This window comes from Pleurodeles waltl, chromosome 4_1, assembly GCF_031143425.1.
Source record: "Pleurodeles waltl isolate 20211129_DDA chromosome 4_1, aPleWal1.hap1.20221129, whole genome shotgun sequence".
In the NCBI taxonomy this organism is placed as follows: domain Eukaryota; kingdom Metazoa; phylum Chordata; class Amphibia; order Caudata; family Salamandridae; genus Pleurodeles; species Pleurodeles waltl.
This window is the reverse complement of record NC_090442.1, coordinates 167281977-167307848: the sequence shown is the minus strand read 5'-3', so window position 1 is coordinate 167307848 and position 25872 is coordinate 167281977. Positions and strand designations below refer to the sequence as shown.

The 25872-nt window shown below is 45.2% G+C and overlaps 1 protein-coding gene across 2 annotated transcripts in view; it reads left to right on the top strand.

Moving 5' to 3' along the window:
• SSBP1 (single stranded DNA binding protein 1) overlaps positions 1-25872 on the top strand; it is a 119952-nt gene that overhangs the window by 6680 nt on the left and 87400 nt on the right. Inside the window, exons 2-5 of one of the 2 annotated variants that reach the window (XM_069227971.1) lie at positions 3453-3501; positions 6027-6092; positions 7132-7192; positions 7731-7871. In XM_069227971.1, coding sequence (XP_069084072.1) covers positions 6069-6092; positions 7132-7192; positions 7731-7871 — 226 coding nt within the window. In that variant the 5' untranslated portion in view covers positions 3453-3501; positions 6027-6068. The remainder of the gene's footprint in view (positions 1-3452; positions 3502-6026; positions 6093-7131; positions 7193-7730; positions 7872-25872) is intronic. The other variant, XM_069227970.1, reaches the window with a different exon arrangement.

Sequence of the window (25872 nt, the reverse complement as noted above, 5' to 3'; positions counted from 1 at the left end):
AGGCTGATAGATAATGGTAGCTTAGCAGAGCAGCTTAGGCTGAACTAGGAGACGTGTGAAGCTACTACAGTACCACTTAGTGTCATATGCACAATATCATAAGAAAACACAATACACAGTTATACTAAAAATAAAGGTACTTTATTTTTATGACAATATGCCAAAGTATCTTAGAGTGTACCCTCAGTGAGAGGATAGGAAATATACACAAGATATATATACACAATAGCAAAAATATGCAGTATAGTCTTAGAAAACAGTGCAAACAATGTATAGTTACAATAGGATGCAATGGGGAAACATAGGGATAGGGGCAACACAAACCATATACTCCAAAAGTGGAATGTGAACCACGAATGGACCCCAAACCTATGTGACCTTGTAGAGGGTCGCTGGGACTATTAGAAAATAGTGAGAGTTAGAAAAATAACCCTCCCCAAGACCCTGAAAAGTGAGTGCAAAGTGCACCAAAGTTCCCCTAAGGACAAAATAGTCGTGTTAGAGGGAAAATGCAAGGAAAACACAAATCAGCAATGCAACAACGATGGATTCCTGACTGAGGGTACCTGTGGAACAAGGGGACCAAGTCCAAAAGTCACAAGCAGCTCGGAGATGGGCAGATGCCCAAGAAATGCCAGCGGTTGGTGCAAAGAAGCTCTTTCTAGGCTGAAGAACTGTGAATACTGCAGGAACGACAAGGGCTAGAGACTTCCCCTTTGGAGGATGGATCCCCCACGCCTTGGAGAGTCGTGCAGAAGTGTTTTCCCGCCGGATGGACGCCAACAAGCCTTGCTACACGCAAATCGTGTGTTTGGCGTTTTTGGACGCTGCTGGGGCCCAGGAGGGACCAGGAGGTCGCAAATTGGACCTGCAGAGAGAGGGGACATCGAGCAAGACAAAGAGCCCTCACTGAAGCAGGTAGCACCTGGAGAAGTGCCAGAAACAGGCACTACGAGGATGCGTGAAACGGTGCTCGCCGAAGTTGCACAAAGGAGTCCCACGTCGCCGGAGACCAACTTAGAAAGTCGTGCAATGCAGGTTAGAGTGCCGTGGACCCAGGCTTGGCTGTGCACGAAGGATTTCCGCCGGAAGTGCACAGGGGCCGGAGTAGCTTGCAAAGTCGCGGTTCCCAGCAATGCAGCCCAGCGAGGTGAGGCAAGGACTTACCTCCACCAAACTTGGGCTGAAGAGTCACTGGACTGTGGGGGTCACTTGGACGGTGTCGCTGGATTCGAGGGACCTCGCTCGTCGTGCTGAGAGGAGACCCAAGGGACCGGAAATGCAGTTTTTTGGTGCCTGCGGTTGCAGGGGGAAGATTCCGTCGACCCACGGGAGATTTCTTCGGAGCTTCTGGTGCAGAGAGGAGGCAGACTACCCCCACAGCATGCACAAGCAGGAAAACAGTCGAGAAGGCGGCAGGATCAGCGTTACAGAGTTGCAGTAGTCGTCTTTGCTACTATGTTGCAGGTTTGCAGGCTTCCAGCGCGGTCAGCGGTCGATTCCTTATCAGAAGGTGAAGAGGGAGATGCAGAGGAACTCGGCTGAGCTCATGCATTCGTTATCTAAAGTTTCCTCAGAGACAGAGACCCTAAATAGCCAGAAAAGAGGGTTTGGCTACCTAGGAGAGAGGAAAGGCTACTAACACCTGAAGGAGCCTATCACAAGGAGTCTCTGACGTCACCTGGTGGCACTGGCCACTCAGAGCAGTCCAGTGTGCCAGCAGCACCTCTGTTTCCAAGATGGCAGAGGTCTGGAGCACACTGGAGGAGCTCTGGACACCTCCCAGGGGAGGTGCAGGTCAGGGGAGTGGTCACTCCCCTTTCCTTTGTCCAGTTTCGCGCCAGAGCAGGGGCTAAGGGGTCCCTGAACCGGTGTAGACTGGCTTATGCAGAATTGGGCACATCTGTGCCCAACAAAGCATTTCCAGAGGCTGGGGGAGGCTACTCCTCCCCTGCCTTCACACCATTTTCCAAAGGGAGAGGGTGTCACATCCTCTCTCAGAGGAAGTTCTTTGTTCTGCCATCCTGGGCCAGGCCTGGCTGGACCCCAGGAGGGCAGCTGCCTGTCTGAGGGGTTGGCAGCAGCAGCAGCTGCAGAGAAACCCCAGGAAGGGCAGTCTGGCAGTACCAGGGTCTGTGCTACAGACCACTGGGATCATGGAATTGTACCAACAATGCCAGGATGGCATAGAGGGGGCAATTCCATGATCATAGACATGTTACATGGCCATATTCGGAGTTACCATGGTGAAGCTACATATAGGTAGTGACCTATATGTAGTGCACGCGTGTAATGGTGTCCCCGCACTCACAAAGTTCAGTGAATTGGCTCTGAACAATGTGGGGGCACCTTGGCTAGTGCCAGGGTGCCCTCACACTAAGTAACTTTGCACCTAACCTTTACCAGGTAAAGGTTAGACATATAGGTGACTTATAAGTTACTTAAGTGCAGTGTAAAATGGCTGTGAAATAACGTGGACGTTATTTCACTCAGGCTGCAGTGGCAGGCCTGTGTAAGAATTGTCAGAGCTCCCTATGGGTGGCAAAAGAAATGCTGCAGCCCATAGGGATCTCCTGGAACCCCAATACCCTGGGTACCTCAGTACCATATACTAGGGAATTATAAGGGTGTTCCAGTAAGCCAATGTAAATTGGTAAAAATGGCCACTAGCCTGTCAGTGACAATTTGGAAAGAAATGAGAGAGCATAACCACTGAGGTTCTGGTTAGCAGAGCCTCAGTGAGACAGTTAGGCACCACACAGGGAACATACACATGCACACCTATGAGCACTGGGGCCCTGTGTGACAGGGTCCCAGTGACACATACATATAGGCCACTAACCTATGAGCACTGGGGTCCTGACTAGCAGGATCCCAGTGACACATAACAACCATACTGAAAACATGGTGTTTTCACTATGAGCACTGAGGCCTGGCTATCAGGATCCCAGTGAGACAGTGAAAACAGTGACAAACACCCTGACATACACTCACAAACAGGCCAAAAGTGGGGGTAACAAGGCTAGAAAGAGGCTACCTTCTCACAGTCAACGAATTGTTTTGTACCTTATTTAGAATGTTCAGGTGTCTGTGTAATGCCCCTGTTGGTCGACTTATATGACCATTAAAGGTAAATATCTCCAATTGCTCTTGGACTCTGTATTACTTTGATTACAATTGAAAGGTCCTTGTCACAATCACATCTGCTAACTGTGTGGATCAACTGTGCAGACGGAACTGCCTCTTACCATCTTGCTTTGGACTGTAGCAAGTTGCTTGTGGGATCATAAAACTGTCCCAAAATAACATCAACCTCACCCTGTAGGTTTTTTAACCATTGCACAATTTATCAATTTTAAAAAGGGCAAAGCTTGTGTTTTAGGAAGTGGAGCTGTATTCTTTCTCATTGGCCACAAGATGGCAGTACCAACCCTGTGATGTTACTTTTATAGATTGAAGCCTATCAGACAGTGCAGCTGCCTGGTTGAGGAAAGACTTATGGTGGGTATTCTGAAAGCTTCCCTGTTAATACATTTCACCCATTGCTTACCTTTTGCTTTGCGGTTTGTAGCTCACATTTTCTGGTTTTCTATTTGCTGGCTTTGTTTGTTTTAGGCTGGCCAGCAATTTTTTTGTCACTTCTGTGGAGCAAACATTATTCACCATCGCTTCTTGTATTGTTCAATGAGTCCTAGCTTTCAGTAAACAGGCCTTTAAATTTTGTTCTGATCTTGGCACATTTTATGTGTGTTCAGAGACAGAGGTCGAATGTCAGGCTCTGTCTTCTGAGAGAGCTGGGTGTTTATTTTTCTTTCCCTGACTTCAAAGTGAAAGGATTTATGTCACAATCTTGAAGGGTACTGGTAAAGAAAAGTTGTATTTATCTAGCACACAACAAAAAGTAGATGTCTTTAAATGAACTGTGCAAATATTTCAGAATCTATCAGAATTACGCACAAATGAAGCACTTTTTTTTTTTTTTTTGTAATTCGGAAGTGTGGTGGAAACAAACATTTAAATGCGATCAAAACTATTCAGTACGCTAGGTAATGCCATTCCACGCAGTGTAGAGTTTTATCAGTAAAACCGTATGTGCAAATGTAATTGTCATTTCAGTTCAAAATGTGTCAGCAGTGCTTTATTTGTAAAATAAGAAGTGCTGGTGCCCAAATTGCTGCTCAAACACCAGCAGCTGGTGCACTAAAATGTCTGAGCATGAATTGCCCCAAATCCACCTTGAGTCTCTTTAATTCACTGCCAGGCACTCCATGCCCCATTATGTCACTCTTACATGTGTTTGCTTTCTTCATTGGTGACCGATATTTTTCTATTTAGTTTCCTCCGTCTTTTCGTTTTTGTTTGTTTTTCCGTCTGTTGTCTGCAGGAAATGTCTGATTTGGAGAAATAAGTGTCCGTTTCCAAAAATGAGTGCTGGTGCCCCCCCCCCCCCCACCGGCTCAAATTAAGCACTCGTTATCTGTAATGGCAGTGTGTTACCACACAATTGTTACTCCACACTGTGTCACATCCCTCTACACCACTACACATTACAACACTCTTCTCTCTGCCCCTCCACTCTGTGACACTGCACGACACAACACTTCACTCTTCGCCACTTTGTACGAGTGTCTTGGAAGGTGGTTAGAGAGATTCTATCGAACAAGAGCACACATAATACATTCCAAATATAGGCATTGGCACGTGAAATCTGCACTTGGTGAATGGAGACTTGGAAAGGTATGGGTAAGGAATTCAACCCATACTGCTTTTCACTTAACAAAAATGAGCCAGACTGATAGTGCAAGCAGTTCTATTAGCACTGGTCCACAGGTCTGCAAGTTCACAATAGTTGGCAGATGTAGATTCAGCATGAGTTGTACATTAAGTATATGTTTCGTGCAAAGCTGGCAAACCTGCTTGTCAGTGTGAAAAACATAGAATTAATAGACAAAGATTGAAAATGCACAAATATGAGATTTATGACAAAATAAACCTGTTTACAAAGACAGCCATGGACGCTATACTTCCTTCTCTGAGTGATCCATACGTACATAGACAGTTAGGGGGTTATTCTAACTTTGGAGGAGGTGTTAATCCGTCCCAAAAGTGACGGATTTACCACCAGCCGTATTACGAGTCCATTATATCCTATGGAACTCGTAATACTGCTGGTGGTATATCCGTCACTTTACCGTCACTTTTGGGACGGATTAACACTCCTCCAAAGTTAGAATAACCCCCTTAGTGCCTACCTCCTGCTGCCAAAAGCCTGTAGAACAATAATGCACCCTGGGTGGGAGAGGCATCCATGTTGGTCGACTGATTTTGACAAAGTGCGTTCACACGGAGACAGTGCACCCTAGAAGGCTATGCACTTTAAAGGAGAGCTAGTGCAGACTAAAATTGTATTCCTCTGATTTTTGCCCTTGCATAAGTAGAAGAGGCATTCAAATCGCCCAGTTACAGTCACAATGCTATGTCACTGTTTGATAAGTGGATACCCGTCTATTTAGCCCTAAAGACGTTCAGTGAGGAGGAATGAAATCCGCTGACTGTTTAGTTCGTTTTTGTGAAAATCATGTGACTACGAAGATACTGAATAAATGTTTCTAAGTTGGAATGCCAATCAAAATGATGAACTAATTCCCTCTTTTTGAACACTATACAAGAGGGGCTCTTTGGTTCTATTATTGCTTGTTAGAAAGTGCCCCTTTCACCAGCGGTTCGTTTGTGAGAATGCGGTTTACTCCAGCGCTTTTGGAGACGGAAGTGATTAGCTCCGGCTAGTAACAGTAACCTCAAACAACGCAGACACAGGGTTTCAGCTGGAGTCCTGCTTGTGTAACATGCTGCAATGTCTGTCTCCCCTGTGACGCGCTTTCTATCCATCGCTGCCACGAGCTATCCAGGCTAAACTGTTCCTTTTCCGTGTCTCTACGTCTGTCCTTATATGTGTGTAAAAGAGCATTTTGAAGATATAAACAGTTGTCGCTTTCCTTACAATAATCTACTTTTTTTTTCCTTAGGATATTTGGTACTTTTACTGGTGCACCTGAAAGAGACACACTATGTTCCACAGACCAGCAATCCAGGTACCAGGGACATGGGGAAGAAGGATCGAGTGAAGACAAAGCCAATAGGGTCCTGATAATCGGAGAGTGCCCTCTAGTGGGCACCGATTGTAGTATTTAATTTAGTCCTTTGCTTGTGCAGATAACTGGTAGGATGGTCTGGAAACGCAATAGAGTTACTATCCTGCTAATAATAACCACGCTCCACTGATGTACCTCTCTAAAGGGCAGGTCAAGGTCCACCAGCATGAAAGGAGGCTCTAGAGGGCGTGCAGGGAGTTCCATGTGCATGTACGTTTGTGTAGTAAAGGAGAAGCTCACATGGTCTGGAGTTACACTGGACCTTTGTGTTTTACTGGGTCATGCATTATCTCTTCAGGGTTAGAATCGGGTATCAACCTTACCCTCTGCTTACTCCTGCATCAGAGTTTATTCCTGAAATTGTATATAACAGACTGGCACAGGTTCTCCAGTGTCTTTACGCTCTATGAAACCCTAATTACACAGATCGACTGTTGCCATGCAGTGTACTAATAATGGTGCAAGCTGTTATTGGGTGATGTTGGAGCATTGTACTGCTGCGAAGTGATGGAAGTGTAAAAGGTTGACATTAGTGCCTTTGACGCAATTACACAATTACCTCAGTACTTTTATACTGTCATGGATCACTCGATAGAAAGAGAGTGGCCCCATGTTAAGAGTTATGATGCCTGTGAATTCAAGCAAAGAGAACGTTTTTGTTCTTTTGATATAATTGTGTTTATTAAATTGTATTTGTTTTCTAATTTAGTTTTATTGCTTGGTGTTTTCACATAATTACTGTTCTGGTACTGCATAAATACTTTACACGTTGCCCTAAACTAAGCCTGTCTGCTCCGTGCTATAGCTACTAAGTGGCTGAGCTTAGGTTAATTTAGTGACTTTGAGGGTTCACCCTGACAGTAGTTATAATTATTCCTTAAAGTGGGCAGTCACCCTCCCAAAAGAAAAAAATGTTTCTTCCAGCAGCCAAGAGCCATGTTCCTCTGTCACTAATCTTGTTCTCTTTCTTCTGATACAGATTTTTCGTCAATTCACTAGGCGCAGTATGAGCGATACAGCGTCCCTTGTTCTGGAGAGGTGTAAGTAACCACCTAAAACACCAAATTTTACTTCAGTTGTGTAGATTAAACAACATTATAGCTGTCACGATTGCAGCTGTTACCTGCAGCTGCCTCCAGAGAATGCTGGGATAGTCATTGTGATCCAGCTATAATATGTGCCTCTAGTTATCCCATCATGTCATTAGGCTGGTGCATCTTTGAGGTCCTGTGAGCCGTCTAGAAGCAGGGTCACACAGTGAGTTGATGATGATGAGTGGGAGTTGTAACACAAATTAACCATTACTTATAGACCCCCTGATTAAAATGGAAGTCACATCTTGTATGCATGTATTTATATTGCAAAATCCTACTATAGTACATTGAGCCATCAGAGTTAATCTAACAATCAGCCATCAGAACTGTTCGGTTTAACCTATTAGTGAAGTTGGGATTTAGCTTGGGCCAATCCGTTGCATACCCTCTCAACCAAGCTTACTGCTTCACCCATTGATTTTACAGGAAAGGTGGTTTTGTTCTGTTTCAATCTCCCTGATTTTATTTCTGTACTTATTTTCAGCATTGAACCGGGTGCAGCTGCTGGGCAGAGTAGGCCAAGATCCTGTCCTAAGACAGGCTGATGGCAAGAATCCTGTGACCATTTTCTCTCTCGCCACTAATGAGATGTGGCGGTCCGGAGAAGGGGAACCCTTCAATACAGGTAAACAATGGCAGAATACAGAGACTAAGCCCCTTTCTCCTTGCCTCTCATCTGAGGGTTTGTTCCTGTCTAATGATGAAGCAGCCTTTCTCCTCACTGTTTTCTTACTCAGATTTTTTTTTTATGAGATCATTTTATTGAAAACAAGGCAAGTACACATACAGCACAGTAGGTATAAATGAGCAGTGACAACACCGGCGGTGAAGAGGAATTCACATCATCACATGTCCAGCAAGGCATTCTCGACCCATCTACCCTTCCCGCTTGTTGATTCATTCGGGTCAAGTTGATCAGGATCCAACACTGGGGCCAGGCTCAAGGTGAGGGAGGTGCATAAGTTTCCTCTACAGTCATTCCAGGACCCCCATATTTTATCCCACTTTTTCCGGCACTACCGGCTTTCATAAGTAACCTTCTCCGCCATCATGTCCCAGTCCATATAATTTTGTCCAGTCTTTCATTTGTGGTGGTGAGGATGCCCCCCACAATCGTGCAGTGTTACGCTTGGAAGAGCCAGCCCTGAGGCCGTCCAAAGTTTAGCCATTCTGCTTGAATCTGTTTGATTCCATTTGTTCAGTGGGCACCATTTCGCTGAGGCTCATTGTACTCCCACACGTCATTCATACAATTTAATACTAAGGTCCAAAATCTTTATATGTCAGGGCAATCCCATAGTATATGCAGAAATGCGCCTTCCTGGCCACAGCACAATAGACATCCGGCATTGGTAGCCCTACCCCTTTTCACCTTAACAACACAAGTTATAAATGAAAATATTGCACAGATCATATTTATCAGCCGAAACCCTGATCTTATTGCTACTTCTCGGGGAGAAACCAGGGCCACAAGCCATTCTTTAGCCTCATTGTCCCCCCAAGTCACGTTCCTAGAGTGCCCTTAAGGATTGTTATGGGTTTGTCAAGTTGTTAATTTCTAATAAGTGAGGGATATTGCAAATCTTTTTTCCGATCGTGAGATTGGTTCCTCTCAGGAGCGCTGACTGAATTACATGGCACATTTGAAGGTAGCGGTAGCACTCAGTGGGCGCCAGACTGAATTCCCGATGCAGTTTCGCAAAATGGAGGACGTGCCCCTGGGACTTAAGGGCCCCCAACCCTGGAGAGGCTAGTAAGGTCCCGTTTGGCAAAGCCAGGTTGGTCCCCAAGCGTTCCCAGTATCCATAGCGTGGTAGTCTGAGTAATCTCGAAGCACTGCATGCCAAAGGGTGACCATAACAGACGTTGGGCCACTAAGGGTAGTGCGTCTAGGGATAGTATAGAGGGCTCGTAGGTACCCACCCTTCTGCATGAGATACCTATCCATCCGGTAGGCTTACTCATCTGGAGGCGCATGTACTCAAGCATTAATTGGTTGTAAGTTGGGCAGCCCAATAGTATTTTTGGACATCGGGCAGGGCATTGCAGCCGTCGTATCATCCCCTAGTCAGTCCCACAGGATGCTCCTAAGTTAAGAGTTAATCGCTCTAAAATAGGCCACTGGTAGGGCATAAAGAAAACTGGGCAAAGCCATCATCTTAAAGCGCGCTGGCCTGCCCAGTAATGACAGCAACACTGACCACTAATGGCTAACACCGGCCTTAAGCCACATTAGGAGGAGTAGTGAGTTGCAGGAGTAGAAGTGGGCAGGGTCGGTGGTGACATGGATCCCCAGATTACAGAACCCGCCCTGACATATGCTGGCCTCAGATGTGCAAACTCGGCATGTGGCCGCTGATGACGTATATCACAGATTTTGTCCAGTTAATAATATAACTGGAGTACTGTCGAAACTGGGACAGTATATGCATAATTCTATCAAGAGTCAGAGGTTGGTCTGTGAGGTATAACAAAATGTCATCAGCGTAGAGCAACATCTTATCTTCTCAACTCTCGGCCCACTGCCGGTCTCTGACCAATGGGTCCATTCTTTTCCAGGCCACAAGGGGTTCCAATACAAGGGCAAAAGGCAATGGGGAGAATGGGCAACACTGGCGGGTGCCACGCTGAAGGTCAAACACCCTGGATGTTGCTCTATTAACTACCTCTTGAGCCAGGGGAGAGGTGTATAAGTGTCTTATCCACGCCAGATATTTAGGCCCAAGCGCTTCAAGACCTCAAACAGGTAGGGCCACTCAACAGTATCAAAAGCCTTGTGGGCATCAACGGAGAGCACTGCAGCGTCTTAATGTATGTGGTTCACCCGTCCTAGTACTCCATGCATTTTGTTGCAAGTTGAGTGCTGTGCTGCGACCTGGTATAAAGCCGGTTTGGTCCAGGTGGATCAGTGTAGTAATGACCGGAAAAAGTTGCGTGGGTAGTATCTTGGCTAAAATTTCAATTTCCGCATTTAGGAGGCAACAGGCCTGAAGGATGCACAGTCGTCCCTTGGTTTGCCCTTCTTTGGGATGACCCCTATGGAGGCAAGTCTTTGCTCTATTGGAAGCAGTTCCACCTTACAGCCCTCGTTGTACATCTTCATACTCTGAATTTCAGGCAAGTAAAAAAACATGACTCCTGATTTGCCTGAAATTGCCTTGTTTATTCTTCATCTGTTGGAAAACTTGATTTATTCAGATTTAGATTGTATGGCTTCCAGACCATTGTTGCACATTGTCTGGAAGCAAGACCTCACCCGTTATGTGTGTGTATGTCACCAGTCATGATCTTCAGCTGCTACTGATCTGCCATATTTAGCTAATATTCCATATATTAGTTTGAATCTGTGATGTGGTGAATGTTTTCTTCCAATTTTATTTAGACAAAGTTACCCGAAGATCCTAAATACAACAATAACTCTGTGATTTATACAGACCGCTGAGTACTCTCCTCATTCTTTATAGTACACTGTTTACTGCTGCATAACTCCACTCTTGCAATGTTAGCTGCCACAGTATGGCAAAGATAAGCACTGTTGTCGTGGGTCCCAGTTAAAGACTGTCACACTGGTTCACGAATACAGCAGAGGCATTCATGCAGTTCATGCATTCTCCTCTCTAAATTGGTAATTATCAATTCTCTGAAATGCACCTCGTGTTCTTGAGCTTCAAATAATTTGAGGACTGTGAGGCCACTGGGCAATCGAGCATACTTGTTGCCAAGATCTCCCTCACTTGTAGCATATTTATATATTCACTAATGTGAACAAGTTCAAGTGTCTACATTCTCTTTCCAGATCATGTTTGTCTTTTGATTTGTATGATAATTGCAGTTTGGTTATTGAGTCTTTGAAGTGGGCTTTGGTTCCCTGCCGGGTGACAAAAATAACTGGATGTACTTGGCATGTCACAGAATGGAAAAGCTATCTTGAAAGTAGATGAACTTTTCAGCAAAGTTAGGATATTAACTAACTGATAAAACAAGACTTCCAAACCAAAATACAGCATTCCTCAAACTTCACATGCATATAGCGTGTAGGTGAAAATAATGTGTTGTCCCCCAGCAATGACTATAAAGTAAGACTTACTGCTGAAAAGTGATACTTTTTATTCAGTGTGCAATTATTTGTAGTTGCAGTATTAAAGGTCTAAACCTCCCCCAGACTAAACTTTACTTAGTTTTGCATTTCTTACAAGTGCTTCCTTCCTCACACATCCACTTAAAATTGAAATTAACATTTTTGAATGACTACTTTCGCAAAAATGTTCAAAACTTGGTACGAGAATGGAAAATTTTGGAATCTTTAAGTAGCTGATGATAGCAGCCTTGATTCCCTGAAATAAAGCGCATAGTATTATATCATTCCAGCTTTCATTGTAAAAACCAGTCAACCTTCAGAAATCTGCATGTATGTTGGAATTGCAACTACAAGCGTTCCAGGATGCAGTTACTGCATACTGGCTCTTTCGTTTGCACTGGCAATGTTTGGAAAAGCTTTGCCACCATGGCATGTTCATTTTTTCCAGTTTTCTTACGTTTTTTAGTCAAGCCTATCAAACAGTGTGGCTGTCTGGTTGTAAAATACGTATTATGGGCTTAGCAAGAGCTTACCTGGGCTTAAAGCTACATCATCACTTACCACTGATTGGATTTAATGTCACTCTTATTTGCTTGCTTCTTATTCAGTGTCTTTCCTGTCAGTGTTTTTTGCTCCTTCCCTGGAGCATAGCCTCTTACCATCTCTCTGACTGGTTGGCTTTTTATATCTTCCAATGTTGATTTTTAGCAAAGTACTTTTTTCTTTTTGCTTTAGCACTCCACAAGAATACACAAGTGTTTTCCAGCTGTCTCTCTCATATGCTTCTTTCCCCACCTGTGCTCGTCTTGCTCTCTCACGTGTGCTTCTCTGCCCCCAACACTCCATCATCTCTCTCTCACCATGTTTTTGCCTACCCCCAAGCTCCAAGTTGCTGAATCTCGCCTGTGTGCCTCTCTGCCCCTCGCCCCTTCTCCACTTCTGCCTTTGTATGCTTGCCTTTTCCCCGCTCTCCATATTTCTTCCTCATCCCCATCCTTTGTATCACCCCACCTTTTCTGTCCCCTCCATGCAGCTTCCCCCCCACCTGCTTCACCATTGCAGGTTAAATAAAATGCTTTGTACTTTTTTATCGATTCATCTCATATTCGAAAAATAAAAAGCAACATATTTTAGACCTTCAAATATGCATGAATGCAAAATGATGCTACTGCTTCATTGCACTTTTTTTTTTTTTCTTTTTCTTTAGCCATGGTGCACAGCAAAGGGTCTGGGCCTTTTTACTTACACCCCTGGTGTGGAGGTATCTGACCTGTCCACCACATTGTGTTGTGTAGCCTGTCTGGATGTGGGTCTAGAAGGCCACAGCGAACAAGGGGGGAGGGTGGTCAGAGGGAGCGGGGGAGAGAAGGGGATGGGGGTGAAGGGGTGGTAGGAAAAAGCCCACTAGAAACCAGAGGGTCATTGGTTAAAAAAAAAAGTGGGTGTCCAATAAAGTCTTTACACACCTTTTTACCCCATCAGCCTCCCTGGGGGGTAGGGGTGCAGAAAGCCCACTTGACACCAGGGAAAAATAAAATAAAAGACAGTATAGTGGCCTGCCCTAGGCATTGTGCAGCTGAGTACCAAACCCATAATAGCCCCAGTAGTGGTTTAGGGAATTTACTGTAGAGGAGGCAGAAAACCCACCAGAGCCCAGGATATTTTTTTTAAAAAAACTAATGAGGTTGGGGGCTGGCCTGGTCTTACTGCCACCAAACCCTCAGGGGGCCTTCAGCATCCCCATGACAATTGAGAGGAAAATTTGGTTTGGGTGTAGTCGAACATATTGTCCTACAGAGTAGGTGGAAATTCCAAATTCTTCTCACTTGGCAAGGATAATAGTTCCACTAATAGGGCTCTGGGTCAGCGGCCAACCAGGGAACCCTATGAACCCTGAGTATTTCTGAAATCTAGAGACCCGGGTGAATCAAAGTGGTGTGTCTGCATGGATCCTGCTAGGTTTTCTTACCCAAAATTCCCTGCATATCTCAAACTTGGGCTAAAATCATGTGTGTTTCTCACATTTCTGTGAGAAAATGTACTGGATTCTACAGGGATCTCCAAATTCTAAACCACCTAGTGTGTAATAGTTAAAAACAATCACACTTACATTATTAGCCAAATCGCACACTTTAAATAAATTGTTTATGAACTACCTACTGTTTAAATAAATAAATGCAGAATGACCTTATTTCTGTGTTCTGGCAATAAAGGTTTTGGATGCCGTGACTCGTTATGTAGAGTGTGCCCCAGAGATTGCTTTTACAGCCTCTTTTATTACCCCGGATACTCCTTGGATGAAGTAAAAGTTGAGACTGGCCAATGAAACTTCCTAATGAAGATGAGAAGTTTGTGACCCTCCGGATCCTGAAGTCCTAATGTCAATCAATCAGTCAGCAATTTGTAAAGCGCACTACTCACCCGTGAGGGTCTCAAGGCGCTGAGGAGGGGTTGGCATGGGGGGGAGGGGAGGCACAGGGTGGGGTGCACGGGGGTGCTGCTACTGCTCGAACAGCCAGGTCTTGAGAAGTTTCCTGAAGGTATGGAGGTCTTTGGTCTGGTGCTGGTGGGTGGAAAGGGTGTTCCACGTTTTGCCAGCAAGGTGCGAGAATGATCTTCTGCCGGTTGTAGTTCTGCATCTGCGGACGCGTGGGATGGTTGCGAGGGTGGGGTTGGCGGAGCGGAGATGTTGGGTCGGGGTGTAGAAGGAGAGCCGTCTGTTGAGGTATTCCTGTCCGGTGTTGTGCAGTGCTTTGTGAGCGTGGGTGAGGAGTTTGAATGTGATTCTTTTGTTGACTGTGAGCCAGTGCAGGTTTCTCAGGTGGTCTGTGATGCGGCAGTGGCGGGGGATGTCGTGGATGAGGCGTGCAGAGGCGTTCTGGATGCGTTTCAGCCTCTTCTGGAGTTTTGCCATGGTTCCTGTGTAGAGGGCATTGCCGTAGTCCAGTTTGCTGCTTACGAGGGCTTGGGTGACTGTTCTGGTTTCGGTGGGTATCCATTTGTAGATCTTTCGGAGCATGCGGAGGGTGTTGAAGCAGGAGGAGATGGCGTTGACTTGCTGGGTCATGGATAATGAGGAGTCCAAGATTAATCCTAGGTTGCGTGCGTGGTCGGTGGGAGTCGGAGCGGCTCAGAGTGGCAGGCCACCAGGAGTCATCCCATGCGGAGGGGGTGGAGCCGAAGATGAGGACTTCCGTCTTGTCGGAATTGAGTTTGAGGAAGCTGCTCTTCATCCATTCGGCGATGGCCTTCATTCCTTTGTTGAGGTTGGTCTTGGCGGAGTCCTTGGTGAGGGAGAGGATCAGCTGGTTGTCGTCGCTGTATGAGATGATTTTGAGGTTGTGGGATCGGGCGAAGTTAGCGAGCAGGGTCATGTACACGTTGAAGAGGGTCGGGCTGAGGGACGAACCCTGGGGTACGCTGCAGATGATTTCGGTGGCCTCCTAACGGAATGGGGGGAGGCGGACTCTCTGGGTTCTGCGGGTGAGATAGGATAATGTTGCAGTCTCATGCTCACTGATACACCTTATCATTCACAGTGTTAGATTATCTGTGATAGTCACTAGTTGAGAATAGTAACACCTTCTTAAGAAAATAACTTGTCACAGATGCGCAAGACCCTGCTTCAGAGCCATTCTTAAGGCGGAAAAGCATGGCCACCTTTGCTGATTGCTGTTTCAGAGAAAGGCTTCAGCTATTTGGACAGGATTGAAAAAGCTGCTAGACCACTGTGATGTTCCAGAGATTGCCATATTTAGAAAGAAGTGGCCTTTCCTAGTTTTCTTTTTTTTTGTATACGTCTGCAAACCAGAGTGTCCTTTCTCATGGAAACACCACAGTGACCTAGTACTTATCTGTGCCAGTCAATGGAACTGTAATGGACACCCATCTTCAAAAGATCAGTGATATTGACAGCTTTGTCACTTTGATATCAGAATGACCTGAAGGTGCTCCTGTACACCAGAAAGCCCTAACTGCCTAGAGAAAGTTGACCATGATCCCTGGTTCCCTTAGTACAGTTAAAAGGCATTGGACAGGCAGGAATCCTCCTTTCTATAAAGTGGTCCACAAGAATTAGCTTATGAGGTTGCTCCTGGATCGTCCACCGGAAGGATTGTCCTCCTAGGAGCCCTGTTTACTGGATCCTACTGACAATGCACTCATCCAGCTTTAAAATGCTTTAGTCACTTAAATTTCAGGCATGCCAATTTCCAACTGTGTTTGACGTCACCTGAATCTGTTCTGTTCAATTGCTGGTGTGATTGCTCAGACAATAATTGTATTGGGTTATTGGAAAGCTTTAAACGGTTCTCTTGAGTGTCTACCCCCAATTTGTGCATATTCTATCTGGTGGTAGAAAAGTTGCTATTTGAAACCAAAGCAGAGCCTATCTTGCTTTTGGCCACGCCCTTTGCAGCAAATTCCCCTCTGTATCTGCAGACTGTGGATAAGTGGATGTTCCATTTCTGTGGGCCATTTCTATGGGACCATATTTTCCATGGCGAGCACTGTCTAGTGTGGTTTCATCAAGCTGTCATTAGACTCAGTCATAACATCTGGCGTCTTCTGAAAGGTGGCTCTTCCATCCCACATATCTATGTTTTGTTGCCATAATGTAGGTCTTCCCTCGAATCTTGATCCTAGATATTCTAAGAAGCAGGACTGATCCACTATTGAAGAACTCTATAATGAATGATCAGATTGCCGAGGAAAGGAGTTCTCTTATGCTCTGCATTGTTTGAAATGAAATTGACTCCGGTGATAGAGATGACTGGATTTCTTTGTGATTAAGCTCCACTTCTTAGAAGCTAGCCTAACTACTGTAATTTTGTCTGTCTGGAATCCTAGAAAATCTTTGTACTGAGTGAAGATGCAAAAATCTTTCTCAGAATTTACGAGGCAGTCTAGATTGTTTAGAACATTTTCTGCCATGTTGAAATGCTGTTTGGGAGCTATCAGACACTGGGATGTCAATAAGCCATTGTCCAGATAAATGATCACCCTCCCTTCCTTTGACAATGAAGTGCAATCCTCAGCATTTTGGTGAAGACCCCTGGAGCCAATGAAAGGCAGAATGAGAGATACATTTCTTGTCCCCTCAGTCAAAACGAAAGTTGATGAAGCAGAAAAGTAAAAGTAGAAGAATAGGCATTTGTAAATAGAATCTGGCCAATTTATGGTGGGCCTCTCAGATGAGATGAATGTCTTCAATGATGAAGTAGTGATACATGACTTAGTTGCTGAGGGGTTTGAATTTGTTCTTTTTTTATCCAACAAATGCGTGCACATGCATTGGATATTATTCTGTTGCACCCTTCTATTACAGTTTGACTACTTTTGGGGTCACTCAGTCGTGCTCTTTAGGAGGAAAGCAAATTTTCTACTTGAGAATGGATTTTACATGTCTTCTTTTGCATGTAGAACTAGTTGTATGCAGGGGTTTGGGTTGAAATTGTTCCCGAAAGAAGTCTAATATTGAATCACACTATTGTCTATAGTAACCAGGGAACAACAATAATATCACAACATTTGTAAATTAAATTGGGTACTTTGCCGCGTACCTTTTAAATGGGAAGAAGGTGACATTTTCTTCATTGTGTTTATTTCAGGAACTGATCCATAAACATCATGCCATAAGACCAATCACAATTATAATACATAATCAAAACATGAAACGGTTAACTTAATTACATCCATCAAACAAGATTCATAAATACATTATTAAATTAAATTATCAGCTAAAATCTAATACAAAATAAAAACTCTTCAAAATATGGATTCATAAATATCTATAAATGCAGTGCGCATAAAATTTGTAATATGATTTTGTATTAACATGCACAAAGCCACATAAGACTGATAGTTAAAACAGCAATTAAAGGACAGCAAATGATTCATGGGCTATAAGGAAAAACCCATAGATTTTCTTAATAACCATACTGCATACAAATAACTACTGAGACTTAAAACAAATTGGCTTCATACAATACCGTCTTAGTCATGCATACACAGGGCAAGAGAACAACTGATGTTCCACATCCTCAATAACTTAGTTAAAAAGTACACAGTGTAAGCATTGGGCTGAATTTGATTTCCACTTGTAAGTAAACTTATTCACTTGCCATGTGCCCAACCTGAATTTTATATACAGTGTTCAGACCTGGGGTGGTATGCATGGTTCCAAGGCTGAAAGCGATTTAGTGGTTAAGAACTCATCCACCAATCCAACAGGTTTGACATTTTGGGGACATAAATTTATCCTGCTTTTCCAAAATGCCTCTTTGACTTCAGCTTTGGTGATGTTAATTGTCAGCGTACGCTTATTCCAATACATGCTCAAGCCTAGGCTGCTTGATTGTAATTTGATGTGTGAGAACTAGGAGATAAGATTACATTTCCCTAGGTTCAATACTTCTTCCATGGCATACCTGTAGGTAGAAATTTATGGGGTTGACCACAATCTTACCAAAAGAGCCCAGGGTTTACATGAGTCTAAATCGCCAATCCTTTTAAGCCCTGTATCTAAAACAAAAGAACAATCTGGGTACTCTTAGGCAAGTTAAATAATGATCTTAAAAAATTATTTTCTTTAGATGTCAATCCACTGGTGCTTCTTACTTCCCAGATTTCCACCCCATAGAGAGCCGAAGTCTGAGCTTTGCCCTATAAACCCTATTAGCCGGTGTGACAGATCTAGGGGTAGTGGCTTCATACTTTTTAAAGACAGCAAATGCACTATGAAGTTTTTAGATGTGAGACTTCCAAGTACATAGCTTATCTAACAATACTCCTAGATAGTCAAAGTTAGCCATGAAATTGCAATGTCGTCCCCTTCATTTGGAGCTCTCCTCTGTACGATCTGTGGGGTTTGAGCATCATGATCTTGGTCTTGGAGGTATTCACCTCCAGCCCACAGAGATCACAAAATTCAAAAAATTTATTGAGCAGATTTTGAAGCCCAGCCGGGGTGCGGGACAGCAACAGAGTATCATCTGCAAATAACAATGCTGGAATAAAGACCCCCCACCCACCCCAAATCTAGGTGAATCATGTAAACAAGTGCCTAGATAATCAGTGGTGACGTTTATATAAAGCAAGCGGGGCAAGCACACACCTTTGGCTTACGCTGCATTCTATAGGTATGCGATCCACGAGCTCACCCCCTGTCCCCACTTTACTTGAGCAAAATTCCTCTTGTGTAGTCTTATAAGAACGTCTAACAATTTACGGTTGCTTTCCATTGAGGCAAGAGTGCACCAGAGTTGCTGTCTGAGAACCAGGTCAAAAGTTGCCCTCACGTCCACAAAGGCCATCCATTACTCCAGTCAATCCAACTAACAAACTCACATATCCGCGGCTCAAATTAACTCATAATAATACTAAAACTGTACTCGTATTTCCCTCTACTAATCCGCCACTAATTCCTTTTGGGTTCCGGAGTAGCGTGCTACTCGCTGAAAAGCACTTTGACACCTCATCAGGGGTAGTAAGCGCTATGTAAATACTATTACAATACAATATACAAATGATCTTTTGAAAGCTTTAAATACTTCTGAGCAATGAGATTCAGTCTAAAAATCTGGTCTACCATTCTCATTTTTGTACAGAAACACTCTTGTAGAGGGGGTAGAATTTTAGCTTCATCCATCCATTCAAACAGTCTGTCAAGAACTTGGCGACAGAACACCTTTTGTAAATTATTGTTAGACTAATGGGTCTGTAATTACTAGGGATTGATCTACCACCTTTTTTAAACGGCGGTATTATTTCAGCACCACTCAGTGAATCGGGTATTCTCTTGTCTGCCATGATCCTTGCGGCACTCAGTTGTATTACAAAGAGGGTGTCTAAAAATCCATTCTTTTGTTATATTGGACTTATTTGGTACATAATGAATATAAAACCTTAAACAAATCATTATGCAAATGCAAAAATGGGATCCTATCAGGTGAGCCATGTGTAAAAGGATGTAAAATATTGTTACATTGAGTGTAGATTTGTGATACATCATCATTAAGACGTGGGGCCTCATTACGAGTTTGGCGGGCAGCAGAGGCTGCTTGCCAAACTCGTTAGGTCAGAAGACCGCCAGTTTGGTCTTCCGCCCGCTGGCTCTATTGTGAATTTCCCAGGGCAGCACTGCTGATGGATTACGACCGCCGGCACCGCCAGGCCGCTGGGCAGCGAAAAAGTGGCGGTACCGGCGGGCAGACCATGGTACTTTTGTCACACTCCGACCACCTTATTGTCTAAAGATTTGTTCCAGCACCCAGTTCTCCTGTAACAAAATAATATCAAATTGACTATAAAGATTCCCCACTCCTGTTCTATAAGTTTCATACGAAGGCCTGCTACATTCCATGATGATAATGAAAAGAAGGTCAAAATATCATTCTTGGTTTGATGACAACCTTGGGAACTAGTACCTGTATGAATTGGGCTGGGATTTTGCAATACAGCTTCAAAGGGTGCTACAAGAACAAACAAACCGGTTGGAGTGCAAGGCTTGAACTGCATTAGAGAAGCTGTGGGAAAAATTACATACATTGGACTGGATTAGGTTGCACTGACTGTAGGCAGGGGTGTGGAATTTAATAAAATATCTACTTGTCCATGGGCATGTTGCTTCTTAAATCTACTTGTCCTGTAAAACAAAAAAAAATCTACTTGTCCCTTTGGTGCCATGTAGTGCGACAACAAATTATGGCAGAAATCTCATTATATAAGAGCTCTAATAATAGCCTCTATGATTATGCCAGAGCTACTACTGTAGTAGGGGATACTTGCAATTTCAATCCCTACCATAGCAATTTCCTTATATTGCCACCTTTCCGCAGATCTACATCCTGGGGCTGGAGGAAGCAGTAAGCAATAGTTCCAGGGCTGGAACGCCTTTGAGTCTGCAAACCTACTAACTTCCTTTTTTAAGGATTTTCACCAGGCCTTGTCTAATCTTTTCCTATAATGAGAATGGTTGGAAATTTACTCCTGACAATGGCAGAAGCAGAAGTTCTTCCAGAGTTGGGAAAAAAAGTGGTTGGATGGAAAGTGAACTTGTAAACGCTCAATAGATTTTCACATGAGCAAATCTACACATGCATATTTGCTTGTGCTATAATGCAGTTCACAAATGTATTCAAGGAGTACGATTTCCTGGTCTACTTCTATAAGGTCTTGTGAATTCATGAAAGCCACTAATTCAAAGACATATACCCTGGGTGCACTTTTGTGACTTTCTTTAAGAATTGAGCCCCTAATTAGGTCTGGCGTTAACAAAGACATTTCATTTTCATTAAACTTCTATTTTTCTATTGGCTGGCTTTACTGTAAGTGATTGCATTCTGCTCTTCCACAAGGAGCATATTGGCACACAAAGTAGTTTTGTTCAGTGCCAGGAACTACTGTGGCAATCAGTGGCGTAACGAATCTGGAGCGGCCCCCCCCTCCAGACTCCGGGCAGGTGCTGTATTGAAGGGGCCCCCTGGAGGGGGGCTGCGTGGCCTTTGTTATGCCACTGGTGGCAATGTGTGCTTTTGGAGGCCAAAAACGTTTTTCTCCTTTTGCCAGTGTTTGTTAGAATGGTGAGGGCCTGGCATCTCCCACAACAAGAAAGTGTTACAAAAGCCATGTCAAAACAAGACATGCACTGACGAAACGAAAAGACTAGCAAAAAATGTCAGATCGATTGGCTTTGCCAGTGCTTGCTTATTTTCATGCTTCCCATAATCTTGTTGAAAATGGTTACACTGATTTTCCATTAGGAATATTTTTTTGGAAATGTTAGCATGCATCAGCACGTTTTTCTAAATTACGCTTCAAAGAAATAGCACCTAAAATTTCATATTAGCTAAAAATATTTTTTCCTACTTGCATTTTTCTCTGAACATTTTAATTTGAAAGCAAAGAATCAACACTCATGCTTACAAGCTTCTGCAGACATTTGCATCTAATCGGAGAGAACTCTGAGGGGAATTATACATAGCCTCATATTGTTAAACTTTTCAAATGTGTACACCTTTTTTTTTTTTTTTTACTGGAATCACTGTCAGTAGTGCAGTGTGACCTTAAAATGTTTATTTGCAGCGCTCACCCTAGTAATGAAGGCTTTTCATTAATGAACCATAAATATAAGATGGAACAGTATTAACATATGGACACACATTACCTCAACTGAAGACAGTTCCCTTCTCTGTAAACTGGCAGCCAACAGGTTTGTGCTGCAAGGGGTTGGGTCTACTTATCCTAAGGACAAAATAAACATGAAAACTTGTTGCCCTTGACCCCAAACAATATGTCCCGGGCGTTGGGTGATAGGAATTCAACATCCCTGCGTAGGGCTTATCAAATGTACATATTGATTGAGTAATTATATCATGCATTGCAAGCATTAATAGGGACTGCGAAAATAAATCAAGGGAATCTAGTACAGTTACTAGTGCACACTCTTTTTCTAATGAGAAGGATTCAGTATAACATGTAAAACATGTTGTTTGACACAGTACAATGCAGTCAGTCCACTTCTTTAACAGGAGATACTACAGAACCCTTTACATAAGGTGACACTAGTTGTTCTGTTGTATTGAATCTGTCCATACCCTTCAATTAACTTGAAATGGCTGACGAGCTAGAATTCTGGAGCAATTGTAAACTAGAAGAATTGGTTACACAACTGGTATAGAAATCTGGTGCAATCTTGAACCAGAAGGTGAAAATGTTCGAGCGTCCAGTGCAAACAGGCCATTAGCGATAAATTGGTTTCTCAGAAGCAGCCTGATGTTATCATAAACATCTGCATCAGTGGACAGGCGCTGTGCAAAGACGACATCAGAATGTATCAGTGAAAGGCATAGGTGGTGAAAATGGATCCAATGCGTGACCTTGTTGGCCAGTGACTCAGTTGTCTTCCTTTGGCCATCTTGTAGTCTAGGAATATTTGTCATATAAATAGAATGTTCCTTAGTCACCCGCTTCAAAGAAACAGGATTCCTGATAAAAGTCTGGGGTGTATTGATCCGGTTATTGGGTTTGGGTGTTAGTGAATGCTGCATGCACATATTTCCAGTTTGTAATGGAAAATGAGGTTTAAATCGAGTAAGAAATGATGAAAGTACTCTTATATTACTCTGAGAACTCGTAGGTCTTCAATCAATCAAGGAGTCTTATATAGCGCAAGCTCGTCACCCCGGGTGGTGTCTAGGCGCTGGGGGGTGCTGCGGGCCTCGTCTGGCTGGTGCTGGCAGTCGAAAAACCAGGTCTTGAGCTGCTTTCTGAAGTCCTTCAGGGAAGCGGAGGTGTGCAGGTGTGGAAGGGGAGGTTGTTCCAGGATCTGGTGTCGGGGTGGGAGAAGGAGTGACCTCTGCAGCGTTTGTGGCAGATGCAGGGGACATGGGCCAGGCCAAGGGAGGTTGAGTGGAGGACTCTGGTTAGATGTTGGAGAGTGAGGCAGTTGTCTATGTAGGTGAGTCCAGCATTTTGCAGGGCCTTGTACGCATGTGTGAGGAGCTTGAAGAGGCATCTTTGCTGGACGGGGAGCCAGTGGAAGGCCCTGAGGTTGGGGGGAGGGTGTGATGCTGGTTCTTCTGGGGAGGTTGAGGACAAGTCTTAAAGCTGTGTTCTGGATGGTCTAAAGGCGGTTCATAAGCTGTTTTATGGTTCTGGCATAGAGTGTGTTGCCGTAGTCGAGGTCGGCTGGAGATGAGGGCTTGGGTGACTGTCTTCCTGGCAGAGATGGGGATCCATTGGAAGATCTTGTGGGGAATGTGGAAGCAGGCAGAAGAGACTATTTTGATCCGTTTCTTCATGGTCAGTTGGGTGTCTAGGATTGTCCCACGGTTGCGTGCGTGGTCAGTGGGTGTGGGTGGGGGACCAAGGGCGCCGGGCCACCATGTGTTGTCCCAGGGGGCAGGCTTGCTCCCAAAGATGAGGATCTCTATTTTGTCCGAGTTTACCTTGAGGCAGTTGGTCTTAATCCAGGTGGTGATGTCAGTCATAGTGTTTTGGAAGTCTGTGTGGTGGTTGTGTCTGTGAGGAATAGGACGAGCCAGGTGTCATTGGCGTAGGAGACGATGTTGGGTCCGTGGGTGTGTGCGATGTCTGCCAGTGGGGTCATATAGATTTTGAAGAGGGTGGGGCTTAGGGAGGACCCAAGGGAGAGGCCACCGATGATGTCTTTTGGTGCAGAGATGTAGGGAGGGAGGAGGATCCTCTGTGTTCGGCCTGAAAGGAAAGAGGAGATCCAGCTGAGTGCGTTGTCTTGGTGGCCAGTTCTTTGGAGTGTGGTGTGAGATGGTGTCGAAGGCTCCAGATAAGTCGAGGAGATTGAGGGCTTCTGTTGCCCGTAGGCCAAGGAGGCACTCCGTGTCATCGGTAGCAGTAGTCAAGGTGGTTTCGGTGCTGTGATTGGGCCAGAAGCTGGACTGGGATGGGTCGAGCACATTGTTGTGTTCAAGTAGTCTGTGAACTAGGGGTTGATGGCCTTTTCCAAGACTTTGGTGTGGAAAGGGAGGAGCAAGATGGGGAGGTAGTTTTTTAGCTTTCTTGGTGGGTCTGTGGAGGCTTTCTTTAGGAGGTACTTGACCTCTGCGTGCTTCCAGGCACCCGGGACGGTGGCTGTGGAGATGGAGGTGTTGAAGAATTCTGCGAGGGAGACGCAGATAGTTTCTCCTCCTAGGTTGTAGAAGCAGTGTGGGCAGTGGCCCAGGGGGGACCCGGAGTGGATGGAAGCCATGATGGAGATGGTGTCTTGGGTAGATAGCTGCTTCCATTTGGTGATCCTGTGGGGGGCATTGTGGTGGGATGGGGTGGACGTCGGTGGGTTGGGGGTCGAAGTTGCTGTAGTTGTCAGCGATTTTGTGGTAAAAGGAGTCCGACAGCGTGTCGCAGAGAGTGTGGAACGGGTAGCTCATGTCCTCTGTGGCAGAAGGGCTGGAGAATTTTCTGATGATGCTGAAGAGTTCTCTGCTGCGGTTAGTGCTTGCTTCAATGCAGGTGGTGAGTGCTTCTTTCTTGGCCTCTCTGAGTCGGTGGTGGTATCTTTTGAGGGTTGCCCTGAAGGAGTCGAGTTTGGTGGCGCTCCAGTTGGAACGCCAGTGTCTTTCTAGTTTCCTGCAATGTTGTTTGAGGGTCAAAAGTTCTGGGGTGAACCATTTGGCATGCTTGATGGGCTTGCTGCTGGCAGGGCGATGGTGTCAGTAGCTAAGGAGATCCACTTGGAGAAGGCTTGCACGCAGCTTTCGATGGTGTCTGTGGGGACGAGTTTAGCTTCAGGGTGTTTCAGTGATTTTGCTCTAGTTGCAGTAGGGGAGGGAGGGGGTGTTGTAGGACCTCCATGCAGTCCCTCAATGTGAAGTGGACAAATGCTGTGGTCGGTCCATGTTACCTAGGAGGTGTGGGAGATTTTAGCTCTGTCCCTGGAGGAGAAAATGGGGTCCTGTGCTGTGCGTGGGGGCGATGACCAGCTGAGAGAGGCCTAAAATGCTCATGTTTTCGAGGAGTGAGGCGGAGTTTGCGTTGTCCGGGTCTTCTAGGTGGAAATTCAGATCCCCCAGAAAGATGTAGTGGTTGGATTGCCGGGGGGGGGGGGGGGGGGCAGTGAAGTCGGGAGTGAGTTGCAGAAGCTGTGGCGGGGGTTAGAGGGAGGTGTCTCTAGGCGAGGGTTCCTTTGGTGGTTTTGGCATTAGGTTTGATCTGGAAGTTGAGGTGTTCCATGATCGGTGTTGTGTTGTCATCCGAGGTGGTGCAGTGGAGGGAGTCCTTGTGGATGATGGAGATGCTTCTGCCATGCCTGTTGGGGTGGTCGTGGTGGATTATCTTGTATCCAGGAGGTCTGGCGGTGGCGATATCTGGTGCAGAGGTGGGGGTGAGCAGGTTTCAGTGATGAACATAATGTCTGGTGTAAGGGTGGTGATGGTGTCCCAGATTTCTGTGGCATGCTTGCAGAGGGATCTGAAATTGAGAATTACGCATTGGAGTTGAGGTTTGGGGTCTACTGGGTGGAGACTGCGGTGGTTCCAGTGTTGCAGGAGAAACAGCAGTTGTGGCAGAAGGGGCTCTTGGTGGAATGAGGTGAGGCGGTGCTGTAGCTAGGGTTTTAAGCCTGAGGTTCTTGATCTCGTCGGAGTACTATTGCTGGGTTTTGGGTCCTCGTGCTGTGCACAGTCCGGGCGTGAACAGGCGCAGTCGGGCTTGCCTTGTGTTGCACCAGTGGCGCGTGCCTGCTGCATAGCTGTGCCGCAACAGCCATTTAATAGGTCCGCGGGGGCAGGGTGTGGGGGGGGGGGGAGGTTGGACGGGTGGCAAAAGCGCCGAGGGGGGCCCTGAGTGGGGGCCACATGGAGAAAAAGCAGTGATAGTGCAAAGGGGGGTGGAGGGGCCTCAAGAGCAGCAGGGCAGTGACAGTAGAAGCTAGCAGAAAGCTAGCAGCCGTCAGGTCAGAGGCACTTAGTTGCAGGCGCTATGTAGTGCTTAGCAGCATTGCTGGTAGGAGCTGGAGGGGCTGCTCAATGGGGTCATGCAGCAACTGCCATTAAGAAGGGCCTGGGGGGACAGG